General features: G+C 27.7%; 2 protein-coding genes across 4 annotated transcripts; one reads left to right on the top strand and one right to left on the bottom strand.

Moving 5' to 3' along the window:
- Positions 1-3005: 3005 nt before the first annotated feature.
- LOC136996875 (ABC transporter H family member 2-like) lies at positions 3006-7187 on the bottom strand. 2 transcript variants are annotated; one of them, XM_067360979.1, is made up of 4 exons: positions 6328-7183; positions 5745-6101; positions 5222-5413; positions 3006-5021 (listed from the first exon to the last, which is right to left on the bottom strand). In XM_067360979.1, the coding sequence occupies exons 1-4, from the start codon at positions 6460-6462 to the stop codon at positions 5007-5009; spliced, it is 699 nt and encodes a 232-aa protein (XP_067217080.1). In that variant the 5' UTR covers positions 6463-7183; the 3' UTR covers positions 3006-5006. The 2 variants fall into 2 exon arrangements, with proteins under 2 accessions (XP_067217080.1, XP_067217079.1); XM_067360978.1 differs by having other exon boundaries at positions 3006-5413; positions 6328-7187.
- Positions 7188-7536: 349 nt separating this feature from the next.
- LOC137001808 (uncharacterized) lies at positions 7537-13139 on the top strand. 2 transcript variants are annotated; one of them, XM_067360981.1, is made up of 9 exons: positions 7537-7757; positions 7845-7937; positions 8030-8177; positions 8382-8455; positions 8583-8651; positions 8955-9020; positions 9143-9205; positions 9302-9524; positions 9811-13139. In XM_067360981.1, exons 1-6 carry the CDS (start codon positions 7626-7628, stop codon positions 8982-8984), a joined length of 546 nt encoding a protein of 181 aa, XP_067217082.1. In that variant the 5' UTR covers positions 7537-7625; the 3' UTR covers positions 8985-9020; positions 9143-9205; positions 9302-9524; positions 9811-13139. The 2 variants fall into 2 exon arrangements, with proteins under 2 accessions (XP_067217082.1, XP_067217081.1); XM_067360980.1 differs by lacking the exons at positions 8955-9020; positions 9143-9205; positions 9302-9524; positions 9811-13139 and having other exon boundaries at positions 8583-8769.
- The last annotated feature ends 4002 nt before the right edge of the window (positions 13140-17141 follow it).

Genomic DNA, 17141 nt, shown 5'->3' with positions numbered 1-17141 from the left:
GTATTCTGTGAGTTATCTATAGTGCCTAAATCTTTTAAAATATTATCGCGAGAACGAATAAACTTTTGAATAGTAGTAGTAGTAGTTGGCAGCGGAGACTTCAAAAGCTCATAACTTATAAAATTTAAAACATTTACATAAGCTGCCGGAAATTTCCTGTTCCACACATAGTAAGAAGCAAACAATCCAGCGATGATTTTTTCTATTGTAGGTTGAGGAATTTGTGTTTTTATTTCAGCATCTGCTATCAAGTAGGCAATTATAATATCTTGACCATCTGTGTACATAACTACACGAGGTGCATCGCCTTCATTTGTAGTTAAATTATTTATATCTCCCAATACCTGAGAACAAATTTGTTTAAAGTTAAATATTTTATTAAATAATTATTTTTCATAAAAAAAGCATAACAGTAATCAATACTATATATAATCAATACTAACGTCTTTTACAGTAAATAAAGCAGGAAAGTTTTTGTTTCTCTTTGTGAGATCAGCACATAAATTTTGCATGATAAAGACTTTATTATTATTAGTTTGGTTTGGTTTTTTTATTAAGTAATATTTCGTCAATTTCTCAATCATTTTTTCAATTTCGTCAAACAGCGCTTTTTCTGTAATATTTTTTAACTCTAAAAATTCCGAAAGTATCTGTACACAATAATAGAAAAAAGTATATAAATAAATAATATTCAATTAAGAATTTGATAAATAAATATATGTTATACAAAACATACCAGCTCATAATTGTTTAATTGAGGATACTTATGCACAATGTCAACTATTCGTTTCGCTTCATCAATCCATGGCCTTCGATGAGATATTGTTATCTTGAGGAGATGCTTCATGTGAGAAATGTTTTTGTTTCCAACACATTTTTTCTCTAGTTCTTTTAAAGCATTTTGTATATCTGTTTTGGTAACATAATCGGTCGCTCTATAAAAAAAATTTTTTTAATTATATTATGTATTATTTTTTGTCTCAAATTTATTAATGTAAAAGATGTAATTATTTTCTAACCGATCAACATTTTTAGCAATACTAGCTTGAACAATTACAAATGGAATTTCTCCCTCCTCATCTTTCTTTCTCTTTTGAGATTGTCGTTTTTCTAGCGCTCGATGATTCCTAATCCAAACACTTAATTGACTTTTGACTAGGGTCTATATAAAAGAAAAGATGGATATATTTAAAATACAGAAACAAAATATTTTAAAAATATAACAAAAAGAAGATTGCAAAAGTCATGATGGAAAAAATAAGTATATATATTACACAGCCACCACCGATATCTGCAAGTGCAGGATAAGCTGCAACAATACTTTGAGCAAAATTTTGATAATCCGACTTTGTCGGCCACTGATTTGTCACATAAGACAAATGTGCAGCCCAGAATGCTATAAAGTTCTTCTGAGCCTTTAATAATCCAATATCGTTCAATTTTTTTTGCAAATCTGATGTAATAGATGGTAAAATTATTGGATGACGAATGGAACCAGGTCCTGTCACTTGTGGCTTTATTGAATGTATCATGTTGTCTTCAGTTTTAGATCGTTTTGAACTGCTTGGACAATCGATTAGAAGCTTATCTACTTTTTTCTTTTCATTTTCTTCTTTTATATCCTAATTAAATTTTATACCAAATTTGAATTTATAAGCAAAAAGTAAATATATATAATCTGATTTTTATGATAAGATTTTATTACAACTTACCGAGTAGCAGGCTGATTGTTGAATATCTACTAGATTAGACGAACTATTACCATCATCAATAGGCTCTGTATATAATATTTTTACGATAGACTCATTATCTTTATGAACGGAAGAAAAAGAGTCTATTAATTCTGTTGTAGTGTTTGCACGCACTGGTATCAGTAGCACTGTAATCTCACTTTTGTCAGCAACTTCGTCGTTGTCTTCCAAATCACACAACTTGTTATCTCGATCTGGATCAGGTTTTTGTAAAATTATCATTTTTTGTTGCAGCATCATATTAAGGACATTGTCAGTTTTACTGGCTTCCTTCAGTTTGCGTCGGATAATCTCAATTTCTGATGTGTTTTCTTCAGGCATAAACTTAATGCATTTGCAACGGCCTTCAATTAAACAATATACTTTTTTTCCATTGTCAATCTAATCGATTTTTTCTTAAAATTTGCGAATAATGAATTTCCTCTGTGATATTTCTGTGATATTGAAATCTGTGATATTTTGTACAACGTACGATCCACACACGATTTACGCCCAGTCGAAACAATTGATGAAACAATCGAAGTCCGATGCCGCAATCAACTGTTGCTAAACGGAATGGTTTTTTCGCGCACGCGCTTGGAAATCGTACATAATTATTAAAATTTAGCGAAAATTCTCGTATACAATACCAATTCTATATAAAGATGGAAAATTATGAGAATGGAAATACATTTCAGTGTGACATGTGTTTGTTCAAATGTATTTCGTATTATCGATTAATGCAACATTACATTCGCAATCATAAACAAGACCCATACTTCAGGATTACATGTGTTCAACCTGGTTGCGGTGCTACATTTAAGAAATGGAAATCTTTTCGCCAGCATTTATTTAGAAAACATCCTACTGCGTCTCCCACTTTAAATGAGGTAACCCAGCAAATTGAAGATGAAAATCAGTTAACCCGTACGAAAAAAAACTACAGAAAACTATTTAAAAAAACTATTAAAAAACTATTGAGAAAACTATTAAAAAGTATTGAAAAACCATAGGAACACTATTAAAAAACTATAGGATCACTATTAAAAATCTGTTGGAAAACTATATGAAAACTACAGTTTTCAACTCAGCAGTATTTTCGTCTCTAATAGTGCTGAATATTATTAGCAAAACTATTAAGGATAATATTGAATAAACTTTTAGAAAATTCTAGTTTTAATACAAACAAATTGATATTGAGAATAACTGAAAAATAAATTATTGAATTATCAGTAGTTTTGCAGAAGATCCAATAATTTTTGTACATACTTCTTTTATTTAATTAACAATGAGTTTATTATAGATATTTTTAGATTTACGGATATAAGTGAATTTCATAATAAATAATTATTTCTTTGTGATAATTTATTAATTAAAAAAACAGATGCAATCGTAATTAATATAGATACAACTACATTATTATTTATGTCAAATGTATGTGTATACATATATGTATACCTATCCATATATATTATTACAAGTATTTTATTCTTAATCCGTTTCCAAAGTATTGACCAGAGGAATAATGCATAATTTATCATCTTTGTAAGGAATATAAACGCATTTTTTACGTATAGCAGAAAGAAAATTACAAACATCATTATTTGTGTGTCGGGCAATAAATGAAAACATTTTCGAAGATATAGTTTTATATTTACAAACTTCTTCATCAATGATTTGTAACTCTTTACCAAGAACTATATACTTCTTAGTTTGCAAGTCTGACGTCTTAAGTAAAATTAAATCTGAAATAATCATCAATGACCGATTTTCTTTTAATACTATACTGTTATTTCTTTTGATGAGGCGAGAATATTTAAAACTGTAATATAAAGTATTATTGTATGTAAACCTTTGAAATGACTGGACATTGTTTTCAATTGTTTCTTTTAAAAACTGTTCAATCAATAATTTTTGTCTTAAGGATAGCTGCATTTCTGTCGATTTTCCAAATATTCTTAATTCATCTCCAAATTCAATACATTTCATAATTTTAGTTTTCTTCGTTATATATCGGAATATAGCTTTTCCCTGAACACTACAGTTTGGTCTATTGAAAATTTCACATTGTTGTTTAATATATCTTAATCTGGAATATAATTTACAGATTTGCAAAGGTATACATTGAGTTCCATGAAATAAACTTGCTATAATGCCATTAAAATGTTCAAAAGGAAACGCTGACCAAGCCCAAATAGCACCGTAATTTCTTACATACTCTGGTATGTGAAGCAATAGGTGTACATTGTATTTCATATACTCCTTTACGTACAACGACTCCACATTTAAAACGAATTCGCGAAGTGCCGTTTTTGCTTTAAATAACTCGTCTTCTTCAATTTTTGTTTTTGAAAAAATATTTATACTGTATACAAACAACAACCAATGTTTAATATATTTCTGTGGCATTAAATCTTTTAGACAAATCAGCAAATAATACAATAAAAAATATTTCCAATCATTTGCTTTAAATTTACTATCTTTCATTGATTGTGGAGTTCTCGTAATTTCACAAGGAGGTTGAATAGCAAGTAATTTTTCGTTGAATTCAGTGATTTTAGAACCTAAATACCAATCTTTATTGTTATTTTTGGAATCAAACCAAGACGTACTGAACAATTTTGTGACACCCAATAAACACGAATGCATGTATTCTGGTGGAAATAAATGAATCACATCAAAAGTAGGCAGAAGCATTGTAATAGAAGGCCCCTTAACACCTTTTACTGCTTTCCGTTTTTCAACTGCCCTTTCAACATATATGTTATGTTTTGTTATCGTACGCATTACTCCCTTACCACCTGGATATACTCGTGTGTACCCCCTTCCAATAGCAATGTGTTCTCCTTTATTAAGACAATAAGAGCATCCATATTTTCCATTAAATTGTTTAATATTTTGAATCAAAGGTCGAGCAACTGAATCAACTGGTGAGAAAAGCGTATGAACTTTAATCAATATAGGTTCTTGATGGTTGAATGTATTACATTCAATTCCATTAATATGTAACTCAAGAAGTTCGTCTATAAATGGTCTAAGAAAAAGTTCCATAGGTGGTTTCTCAGAATTGAACCATAATCCACACAAAGTAAAATATTATCACGTCTAATTCTATAAGGTAATTCGTTAATAGATACTTGGATAGGCCATATAGAATATTTTGACGAATTAAATATTTCTACGCCATCTGTATTCCATTGAATACTAATGTCTTGATCAGAAATAATATTTTTTTCTCTCAACTGATAATATATGTTTCCATTTATAACATCGCTTTCATATGACATTTTTCTAAAATATGTAAATAACTTTGTGTTTACTAGTTCTATTAATTGTTCCTTTAATGGATGATGATAAAAATAATTAAATTGTCTTTGCAATCGACGACGATTGTAAATTTTTTCGCAATTTTTGCATTCCACTCTGTTGCAGTTTTCAAACTTCAATATTATTAAACATTTTGGACAAAAGTAATATATATTAGCTTGTACCTTTGGAAACGTTTTAAGAAAATGATACTTCGAATTGTATTGCGTATGTGGCAAATGGCAATCTACAATTTTAAGTAAAGTTTCCAATCCTACGTCCGTCATTTTGTTTCGAATAGCTGTTCCCATAATTAATAATTGGCTTTCTTCTTTGGTCAAATTACATCCTTCATATATGGGAACCCGTATTATATCCTGCAAAAAAAATTTTATACATATACATTAAATATACATCCATGTTATGATGAACGTTATTCTTACTGAATGCATATTCTGGAAAAACAAAAAAATAGTTTGTAAAAGCAAAGCATTTATATTATTTTAAATAATTGTAGGTTATTTATTTTCTGAAATAGGAATTACTTCTTACATTGTATGTTGTCTTGAATTTACTAATTGTGATAAATTTTTTTTATTACTATTTAGTTTTATAATTCTCTATTTCTTTAATGTTATATTCTCAATGCCAATATAACATTTATTTCAATAAAATAGTAGTTCTAAATAGTGAATTTCTTGAAATTACCTGTATTTGATTCTCATATTCTTCGTTGTCTTCATTACTTTCACTATCGCTTTTATTTTTGTGAATATCTACATTATCATTATTATAATTATCACTGTTTTCATCTTCAGAATAATTAAGATAATTTTCTTCTAAATTATTTTCATTTTTACTGGAGAAGTCAGAATCAGCTTGACTGCTGTTTGATTCTCCTAAGCTTCTTCTGCTTACAATTGTCTCATTGTCACTGTCAATTCTAATTGCATTATCTTGGAATTGATTACTATATTCTTCAATATCAATAGTAGAATCATCATTGTCTTGGATATCATGATTCCTCGTATTTTCATTGTTAGAAAGTTTATCGGAAATTGGAACCTGTAATAAATAATTGAAAAAAATAACAATAAAGCTTTATTTTATTATAAAATAATTAAATAATTAAATAGAGATTATTCATATAAATAGTCATTAAATGTATACTGCATTCAATGAAAGTTGTCACTAAGTTTATGTCAAAAACATGAGAATACAAGTTTACACAAATAAATTTTCAATACAATGTTTTTTTATTTAAATAGATAATATAAATATATAATCTAACCTCAACTTCTACTATTCTTTGTTTTTCTCTTCCTGCTGAAAAGCGAGCTCGACGAGAACGAATGGTTGTCACAGGTATTTCTTCTACAATGTCGACCAAATACTTTTTATATGGTCCTCTTGATGTATTAGTCATTTTTTATGTTATTTTATATCTCAAAACTTAACTAATATACATAATAAATTGAAAAAATATATCAAACAATATTATTATTTATTCACTGCACGTGGACACGAGATTTCACAATTACAACATTTGTCGCCATTGCCGGTAAACAACATGGACAAAAGAACAGATAGCAATGTGCGGTGTTGTCAGCAGGTTATGAGCGGCCAATGAGAATAAGTGTCCTCATTGAAAATTATAATTCTATTTAGGACATGTGACCATGCACAGCCAATACGCGAACGCTATGTCATCAAAGAGCGCTAGCAACCAATCAGCGCAGCGGCAAGAATCGCGAGCGCTACTGAGTAAGATTATACTTTGCAATTGTTTCTGGTCACTCGTGTGTTGTGTTCTTATTCTCTAAGTCAGATTTATAATATTGCGGTGAATGTGTATAATTGTCAACAGATCTTAGCAGATTATAGTAGTTATTATAATATTATAATAGCAACTGCTTGCAAAACAATAGTAAAAATGAATGATAACGACTGTATTCTGCTTGAATTTGTTAACGAGGATAAAAAGATAGCAATTGGTTATCAAGATTGGCTTCTGCAAAAAGTCACAGAAAAAGAAGAATTTGCCAGATTAATCGAAAACAATATTGAAGTTGAAATAAAATGGCCTAATTGCGACATTGCACCGACATCAAATATAAAAAAACGATTGAAAACGTGTCAATGGCAGGTGGTTGTGGTTAAGTTACTTTGCTTTTGGAGGTAAGTAATAAGTATAATAATTTAATATTATTTATTGTAGACATCTATACTTTTGATTAATAGACTGGCATATGTACATATAGATATATAAAGAGAGTTTCGATAGATAGTTGTATTTTATTATATATGATCACCATTTTTTTTTAATTAACTTTGGTTAAAGTTATAACCATAATTTTAATTGAATTGTACGCAGGGCTTAATTTCTAAAAAAATAAGAACCGGAACGCATGAAAAAGATATTTCTTCTTCTGATATTTATTAAATAAATATTAAATTTCAGATTAAAAAAAAATTGAAACGCCATTCCGGTCAAAATTAAGCCCTGATTGTATGTGTATCTTTAAGATAATATTTGTTAAATAATTGTATTAAAATTTTTCTGATTCTAATTTTTAAGAATGGGTAAAAATGTGCGAGTATAGAGATAATTTAACAGAATATGGCGTATTACAACCAACCAAAGAAGATCGAAAAATAATACGAAGAAAAGAATGGAGTGATGATGATGAAAATAGTGAAATACGTTCAAAGAAAAAAATGGTTAATTTTATAAATAACATATAACTTTAAATACTAATATAAATACGTTTATATTGTATAATAATTTTGAACTTTTTTTGAATATAGAACAAAGTTGGTGTAACAAAAAATGAAATTAATGAATCAAAATCATTACAATTACTTAAAGAATTAAAAACATTTAAAAGAGCTCCAATTGAAGTAAATATTTATTTTTATGTTTTGAAATAGGAAAAACAATAATCTAAAGTTTTCAAAAGTAATGATACGATTTCTTCCTCTTTTGTAAATAGATTGACTATGGAACATCTTCAGATGAAGAAAATTATTCCAAAATGTCAAAAAATGATTTGAGTGTGAAGAATGACTTATTGAAGTTTGAAAATGAATCGTTAAAAAAAGAAAACGCTGCACTACGGGTTACTCTACATTCCTTAGAAAGTTTGTTATTCGTTATATTATAACTCGTACACTGTTATATTAATCCATCAGAAACTGAATTTTTTAATTTTAGAAATTTTAGTACATTTTGTATTTTGTCATTTGTACATTAAGAGAGTATTTTCCTATGTCATTAAGTATTTAAATATCGTAAATTTGTACCATTTTTTCTTTATTTATAACTTTTTTATATTTGATTTTTAGATCTGCCAAAGATGAAAGACATGACGGAAACTGTTCTGAGCAATTTGGAGAAGATTAATGAAAATGTTCATTTGGTAACACTTATAAAATTGTATATTAAAATTTTTAATAACTTTCTGTTTAATCAATTAATAATATACGTTAATACTTAAATATATACGTTAAATATATACGTTAATAATAACGTTTATTTAATTATAGTTTTTGGGTAAAAATCTTCTGGAGACTGCACCTTCAACTTCAAAACTCAATCCTACTACTAATTATAAGGTTAGTTTCCCTTCTCACAAAGTAACATATTTTTCATAAATGTTTCAAGAATATATGACATGATTTTAGTAATATTACAGAATAGTAAAAATATTGAAATAATAATTATGTATAAATAGTATTTTTAATATTTATCTGTATCGCTTTAATTTAATGTTATTCTGAATGCAAAGTATAATAATAATATATGCTTCTCTATTAATTGAAATTGTCACATTTAATAAATACCTTAAATATATTTAAACAAAACTTTAGTTTAGGAAAATGAAATACATTTGAAAGCTAATTATGAAATTATTATAGTTTACAGATAAACGAAGTTCTGAATCGTGAGTTGATGAAGAGCCTATTCCCTATTTTACTAATGAGGTTCGTTCTTAATATCAAATTTTGTTCCAAACATCATAATATATATTTCAAGCTATAATTTTTAATGTTTCTTTACGCTACTAATTGGTATAATCTAATGTTTTCTTCTAATATATTTGTAGAATACTATAGATGAATGCAGCGACAGAAGATTCAATATGCCCAGTAAAAAGTCATCTAATGATGTGAGTTATCTAATGATTATTTATTTTAATTAAAAGTATGTTTATAAAAACTATTTGTATTATTTAATTTGTATTATTTATTTGCACGAAAAACAGATTGATCTCGGCGGAAAAGGCAAATATTTTCTCAATGCCTCTTTAATAAGAAATTGCAACAAAAGTAGCGTATCACAATATACGTGCGATTTGCTATCAGTTATGTTTACTAAAGAAGAATTAGCATCTTGTAGCTTAACGGGAAAAATCCCAAATACTATGAAAGGTACAGCTACTAAAGCTAAGCCGCGTCTCGATCCAAATCGCATCGAAGCAATTGAAGGTAAAGATACAAATATAACAGTTTATTAAATAATATAAAGACTGGAACATTTTCGTACTGTCTGAATTTCATCTTATATAATCTTTTACTTTAAAAGTTTACTGCTGTCTGGTTAATTTGTGTTTTATTTCGAATACTGCATACTTTTTCTCAGCAGAAAGATTTTTATAAATGCAATTTGACATAAAATTCAATAAAAAAATTTCTTGTAAAAACCAGTCTTCACTATTTATTATTATCAAAATAAGATTTGACATGCTTCTAACATGCCTTGATTTTGTTAAAGCACATGTATTTTCAAAATTTGAGTGTACGAAGGATAGTACAAAGCTGTTCAAACTTGCAATACGGCAAAAGTGCAATAATGCTGTACCTCGGGCATCAAAAACTCATCAGAATCATTAATGTAACGTTGAACTACATTTTTATTTTAGTTTTTTGGAATTGCCAGTATAAAAGCTGGAAGTATATCAGTTCCGGATGTGTCACCTTGACATTTTTTTTTATAATAAAATATATAATATTTTAACTTTTAACTATGTGCCAATTTAATTTCTGCGGATAAATTATTTTATATAAGTTTTGCCAAATATTATAATAAAATATTATTAAAAAATAAAAGTTTATAATATTTTATATTATACAAATTTTATATATAAATGTAAATTATATAAAGTTATAGAGAATAAATAATATTTCATTAATACATATGTCTTATAATAATATTTATTAACTAACAAATATTTATAAATCATATTATGTGTGTATTACATACACATTTGACACAAATAATAATGTAGTTGTATCTATATTAATTATGAGTGATTGCATCTGTTCTTTTAGTAAATAAACTTATTACAAAAAATAATTATTTATTATGAAATTTACTTATATAGTTACCTATTATTAAATATCTATTATAAACTCATAGTTAATTAAAAGAAGTAAAAAAACTATTGAATCTTCTGCAAAACTACTGATAATTCAATAATTTATTTTTTAGTTAATCTCAATATCATTTTGTTTGTATTAAAACTAGAATTTTCTAATAGTTTATTCAATATTATTCTTAATAGTTTTGCTAATAATATTCAGCACTATTAGAGACGAAAATACTGCTGAGTTGAAAACTGCAGTTTTCATATAGTTTTCTAATAGATTTTTAATAGTGACTAGAACATTATAAGCGCGCGCTTCGCGCGCGCCATTGAGCTTTTCATTATAATACCTGGTCTACAATAGAATCGTAATTAAGTTGCAAGTTATAAGAAATTGACCAATAATTTAAATTAATTGTAATATATTAATCAATTAATTAATATGTATTAATAACACGAATAATATGCAAAGAACAATGACGTGGTTCGAGAACTCTCTTAAGGATGATGCAATTGTTGTTATGTTGCTCGGGTAACAAAAACAAGACACATCATCGCAGTCAACTAAAATCCGCTACAGACGACGCATTGAAGATTGAGATTAAAGATTGAGAATTTAGTCAATCAATAAGAAGCAATATTTGTTTGCTTCTTTCTGATTGGTCAAATACTCAATCTTTAATCTAATAGCTGGTGTCAAGAACTTTCCAAATTACTATAATAAAATATTTTTTCATTGAGTATTTTTCAAGTTATCATGAAGATAATACATGGTTACTTTTAACAAAAAGTACATTATAAATTACACATTTTGTGTTAAAGACAACTAAGCATTTGCTTTACATCAATTAATTCGTTTTATTATTCTGTGCATAAAAGTATTAGGGTAAGATTATCGAAAAATAAATATTTTACGAGATATTTTATATTTTATATCAAAATATGTTAAATAAGGGATAATGATAACTTGAAAAATACTCCATGAAAAAATGTTTTATTATAGTGTTTCGGAAAGCTCTTGACACCAGTTATTAGATTCTGGAATCAAAAATAGAGTGTTTCATTTAAAATTTTAGAGTTAACTTAATAAAAGTTTTCAAGATCACTGAAAGATCAAATGAATATCAGCATTATCTGTCTCCCTTCAAACCCTATAACTGTTGTTTAAAACATTTTTTCGTATCTTGCATATTTTTCGAGATATTTTGCCTGCGACAATTAAAATGGGATATTCTGTATAATCTTTTTTTAAAAATTTACAGGAAAAGAGAGATCAAACACATATATTTCTTTATATACATAATTTTTAACTTGTTTATTTTCGCGTTGATTACCAAGATTAACTTTCAATGCTTGCCAAGAACGTACTCGTGAAAAGGCAACATAAAGTTGCCCATGATTAAAAACATCTTTGCGAAGATCTATTCCTACTTTGTCAAATGTCTGTCCCTGTGATTTGTTAATTGTCATAGCAAAAGCTAATTTTATTGGAAACTGTCTTCTTTTAAAAGTAAAAGGATATATATTTTCGCAATATAGCGTTATACGATTCAAAAAAACAATATCTCCTACTTTATCGCCTGTTAAAATTTTACATTTCAATAAATGATCAGCAAATTCTATAATCATTAATCTACTCAAAAAATATATGTTAAAAACGTGATAAAAACGTGCATTTTAAATGGCGAAATTCGACCTCTTTGCGGAAGGGGTTAGAGTTGAGCTACAAAATTACTCTTTCGGAGAGATTTTTTTTATTTATTTGGAACCGATTTAGAAGGCTCCTTCAATAAGATTCCACCAGATCTCTTTTAAAGACCACCCTAATATACAGGGTGGTCCACGCAACTTGCACACCTTAAATAACACCCATAATTTTTTAGATAGGAAGAAATGCTTCATATAGAAGTTGTTTGCTTTGAAGGGAAGACAAAAATAGGAATATTAGTTTGACCTTGAGTAGAGGCGCCTCGGAGATTTGAAGGTCATCACCATTTTTTAAAACGGAATTACCCTAATTGTTTTATGCAAATGGATTCCTTGAAACATTCTGCATAAAAAGTTATGAGTCACATGGCCAAAAATTGCATCATTTACGAGATATTTAATATCTAAAAGTGACATATTTTTATATAAAATATAAAGTCTCGTAAAATATTTATTTTTCGATAATATTACCCTAATACTTTTATGTACAGAATAATGAGGCGAATCAATTGGTGCAAAAAATCCATGGTTGTTTATAACGAAAAGTACATTGCAAATTGCACATTTTTGTTAAAAATAATCATGTGTTTTCTTTGTACCAGTTGATTCGCCTCATTATTCTGTGCGTAAAAGTATTAGGGTAAGATTATTGAGAAATAAATATTTTACGAGATACTTTATATTTTATATAAAAATGTGGTTTTCATTCTGATAATAATACGAAACTACAAACTTTTGCCAATTTTTTTCGTATATGTAGAATTGTTTATTAATTTTTTTATCATAATAATTTGTTTATTGTAAAAGCTCAACAGACATACAATTCAGATATTTTCTAACCAATTAATAAAATACTTTGTTTGCAAATGCAGTTTATCATCATACTAAAAAAGTATTATCTAATATTTAATTTGAATTGACAATTTACATAATATTAAAAAATTTTATTTAAGAATTAAAAATAAAAAAAAAAAAAGATAAAAAAAATAAAGATGTCTCTAATATATTATTCAAAACATCCAATAGAATATACATCAAATAACATTCATAAAATAACGCTACACAAGCCAACGTTGTAGTTGCATAAATAAATTAGGCCGGTATTCATAGTCAGATCATATATTTAAGGGTCTGGTTCTTTCTTAATATTCCTTCTTCATTTTCTTCACGCTCTCTTACTTTTCTCTCTCTTTCCCTCTTTTTCACTTATACTCACTCTCTCTCTCTCTCTCTCTCTCTCTCTTTCCTTTTTCTCTTCTCGTCTTCTATCCTGATGGAATACAAAATGTATTAATATACGTATTAATCAATCAATTAATTGTAATATATTAATCAATTAATTAATATGTATTAATCAATCACGGATATATAATAATGTACTTATTTTTCTTTATAACCCATAAATATTTCTATATGTTACAAAAGCTGGTTCTTTCATATCTTGATATTATTGCAATCAAAGAAATCTTCATACTGCATACTAATTAAACACTTAATTTTTATGATGTGCTTTGTATCTCTTTGTATTTCTTGATGTACAACAAACACTTAAAAGTTAAACTATCTAAACGATAAAATAACCGTACTTCCCGAGTCAAACTGTTAAACTGTCAAAATAAGTGCAATAACAGTTACGCAGATACGTGAAATCAGTATAAAAAGAGAGCCAATCGGCATCGCGGAAAAGAGGCAACAATACTTTCGAGATATGCGAGAATCGATGTCATGCACTTTTTCAGATAGGATCCTATAGTTTTTCAATAGTGTTCCTATGGTTTTTCAATACTTTTTAATAGTTTTCTCAATAGTTTTTTAATAGTTTTTTTAAATAGTTTCCTGTAGTTTTTTTTCGTACGGGAAGTCATGCCAGTATAATACATGATGAATCATTTGAAGGTAAGAAATGTAACTTTGAAATCTCCATAATTTGATTAATTATTATTTATCATTGTTTTTATATTAACATAATATCAAGAATAGCTTCTTCACATTAAATTAATAAATTATATACAAGATATTGAAAATGCTTACTCTTATTTCAATGATTGTTATTGTGATTACTATTATTATATCTTTAGCTTTGAGAATTATTAGAGATTTAAATATTTTAGTATCATTCTATATGTTTTTAATTTTTGTCACTTAGATGAAAGTCAAGAACCAACATTAGAAACAGCTACAGAACGTTTACAATGGCACGTCGCACATTTTCTTGTAAACATTCGAGAAAAATGTAAAATGTCTCATACGGCTATTGAGCACATCATGGATACAATAACTCATTTATTGGACATGTATTCAGCGATTATAGTAGTTGGTTATAATTATTATCTTGAATGATCTATTTCTTTTATATATTTCTAGATAAAACTCAATATTTATATCATTTTTTCAGCAAGAAATTCAAAACACAATGGATTCTAATACAAATTTAGTGAATTTTCAAGATATTAAGAAGATATATACTGAGAAACATCCACCATCCTCACTATTTTCATCTGTCCAATCGAAAAAAGCCCTAGATAAAATATTAATACAAAAATTTAATATGGTATCAGCAGAAAAATATATACTTGATAAAAAGCTTGTTTGGAAAAAGAAAAAACGTTCCATTGGAAAAGTAACAGAGATTTGTGAAACTACTTGTGATGCTTACATCGTGCCTTTTTTCAAAAATTTGAAAAATTTGTTGGAAAACGATGAAATCAGATCAAATATCGAGAAACCAAAGCCACATAAATCGGGAATCTATCGGACAGTATTGGATGGAAGTTACTATCGAGAGAATGACTTTTTTTGCAATCATAATAATGCGTTAGCTGTAATTCTTTATTATGATGATCTCGGTATTGCCAATCCTTTGGGTGCAGCCTCAAAGAGTCAAAAATTGTCAGTATTTTACTGGACATTAGGGAACATATATCCTGAATTTAGATCGTCAAAGAATGCCATTCAATTATATGCGATTTTAAAAACAGAATATTTGAAAAAACCAGGAGCTTTGAAGAAGGTTTTAGAGCCATTTATAAAAGACATTGTAAAATTAGAAAATGAGGGTATTACTATAAACGTTGGAACAGAAACAAAGAATTTTAAAAGCTCATTATTATTTTGCGCAGGAGATACTCCTGCTGCTGCATTACTAGGTGGCTTTAAAGAATCGGTTTCAGCTTATCGGTTTTGTCGTTCCTGTTTGACGACATCTGAAGAGTATAAAAATCATTTTCGTGATGATAGTTTTATGATTCGTAATAAGACAATTCACAACAATCATATCGAAATTGTAACTGACTGTACATTAACAAAGGCAGCGAAAAAATTTTGGCAAAAAACATATGGAGTGATGAATAAGAGTCCTCTGTTGCAAAGTCCTAATGTAGATGTGACACTATGTCTGCCTCAAGATTGTATGCATATTCTCATCGAAGACCCTGTAGAAATTGCCATTCGTCGTTTATTAAAGTATTGCATTTTTGAACTGCAGTTGTTTACACTTGAACAATTCAATAAACGTATTATTCATTTTGATTATGGTCATTTTAAGAAAGATAAACCTGCTCTAATTCTTCGTGATCATCTTGTTGATGGTAGCTTACGACAAAGTGCAGCACAAATATTCACTCTAGCACACATGTTGCCTTTGTTAATTGCAAATTGGATACAATGTGAAAATCCACATCTCATTGAGCACATAAATTGTTATATTATGCTATTGCAAATCATGAATGTTTGTCTTGCTTATGAGATACACGAAGAATCAATTGAATTATTGAGTCGAATGATTGAAGTATACATTACACGATTTATTAATTTATATCCAGATTCCATTGTACCAAAGTTTCACTTTTTAATTCATGTTCCAAGATACATCAAATTGTTTGGACCACCAAGACAACAGTGGTGCTTTAGATTTGAAGCATGTCATGCATATTTTAAATCACTTGTGCCGATTGTGCGTAATTTCAAAAATATGGCTCTTACAATGTCATACAGACATCAGTCACGCCTATGTTCCATGTTAACTTCATATCCTGGTACCGATTCAAAAAAATTTCTCTATGAAGGGGATTATATAGCACTTGGAGTATCTGTCCTTCTGTGTAATTTGCCTTATGCAAAAATATTTCATAGAATTATTAATGAATCTGAATGGCTGACTTGCCAAATAATGCGATCACCAAAAGTAATAGTGCATGGCAGCACATATCATTGTAAAAGTATAATTTTGCTTGAATGTGATGAAGATGATTTACCAGTATTTGGAGAAGTGGATGAAATATTTATTTTTAACAAAGAAATCTTATTAGTTATTTCAACATTGCAAACTGAATATTTTGACTTTACAATAAATTTATATAAAGTTACGCAAATTTGCAATGTACAAAATTTCGTGAAAAATGTCAAAGATTTAATGTTTCCTTATCCACTTTCATCTTTTCAAACAAAAAATAGAAAATATGTACCGTTGATAAATCATGAACGTATTGAATTTTATGGATAAAATATCTTTTTCTAGATGTAATTATCCAAATAATGTAATAATAAATGTATGCAATAATAAACTTATTGTATTATAAATTCATGTTATTTGTGTAATTAATATTTAGAAGATTCAGTGTTCTTTAATTATAGAGAACATTATAAACGAGATATTATAGATTTAAGTAGAAAATCCGTAGTGTTTTTGCTCAACTATTTAAAAAACGCTAAGAATTTTCTTCCTAACCTAATAAACATTTTCTCATAATTGCACATGAAACTCGTGTGTAAGAAGATCTAAATGTGTACAGTTATTTTATGTGTGTGCTTTTTACACATTTGAATTATTTAGAAGTACACGTTTCCACATTTAATATTATATATCATATTATACACAGCAAAACGTGTTAAACTATACGTTTAAATGTATAAATTAATTTTTTTACACAGTATAGTGTGTTATTTTTACACGCCAAACTAAATTACACACATAAATGTGTTATTTTACACATATATGTGTGTACTTATTACACACTTGGATTTGCAGTGATGT

This window comes from Linepithema humile, unplaced genomic scaffold (assembly GCF_040581485.1).
Source record: "Linepithema humile isolate Giens D197 unplaced genomic scaffold, Lhum_UNIL_v1.0 unplaced_1, whole genome shotgun sequence".
In the NCBI taxonomy this organism is placed as follows: Eukaryota; Metazoa; Arthropoda; class Insecta; order Hymenoptera; family Formicidae; genus Linepithema; species Linepithema humile.
The sequence above is the reverse complement of the archived record's forward strand: the minus strand, read 5'-3'. Positions and strand labels throughout refer to the sequence as shown.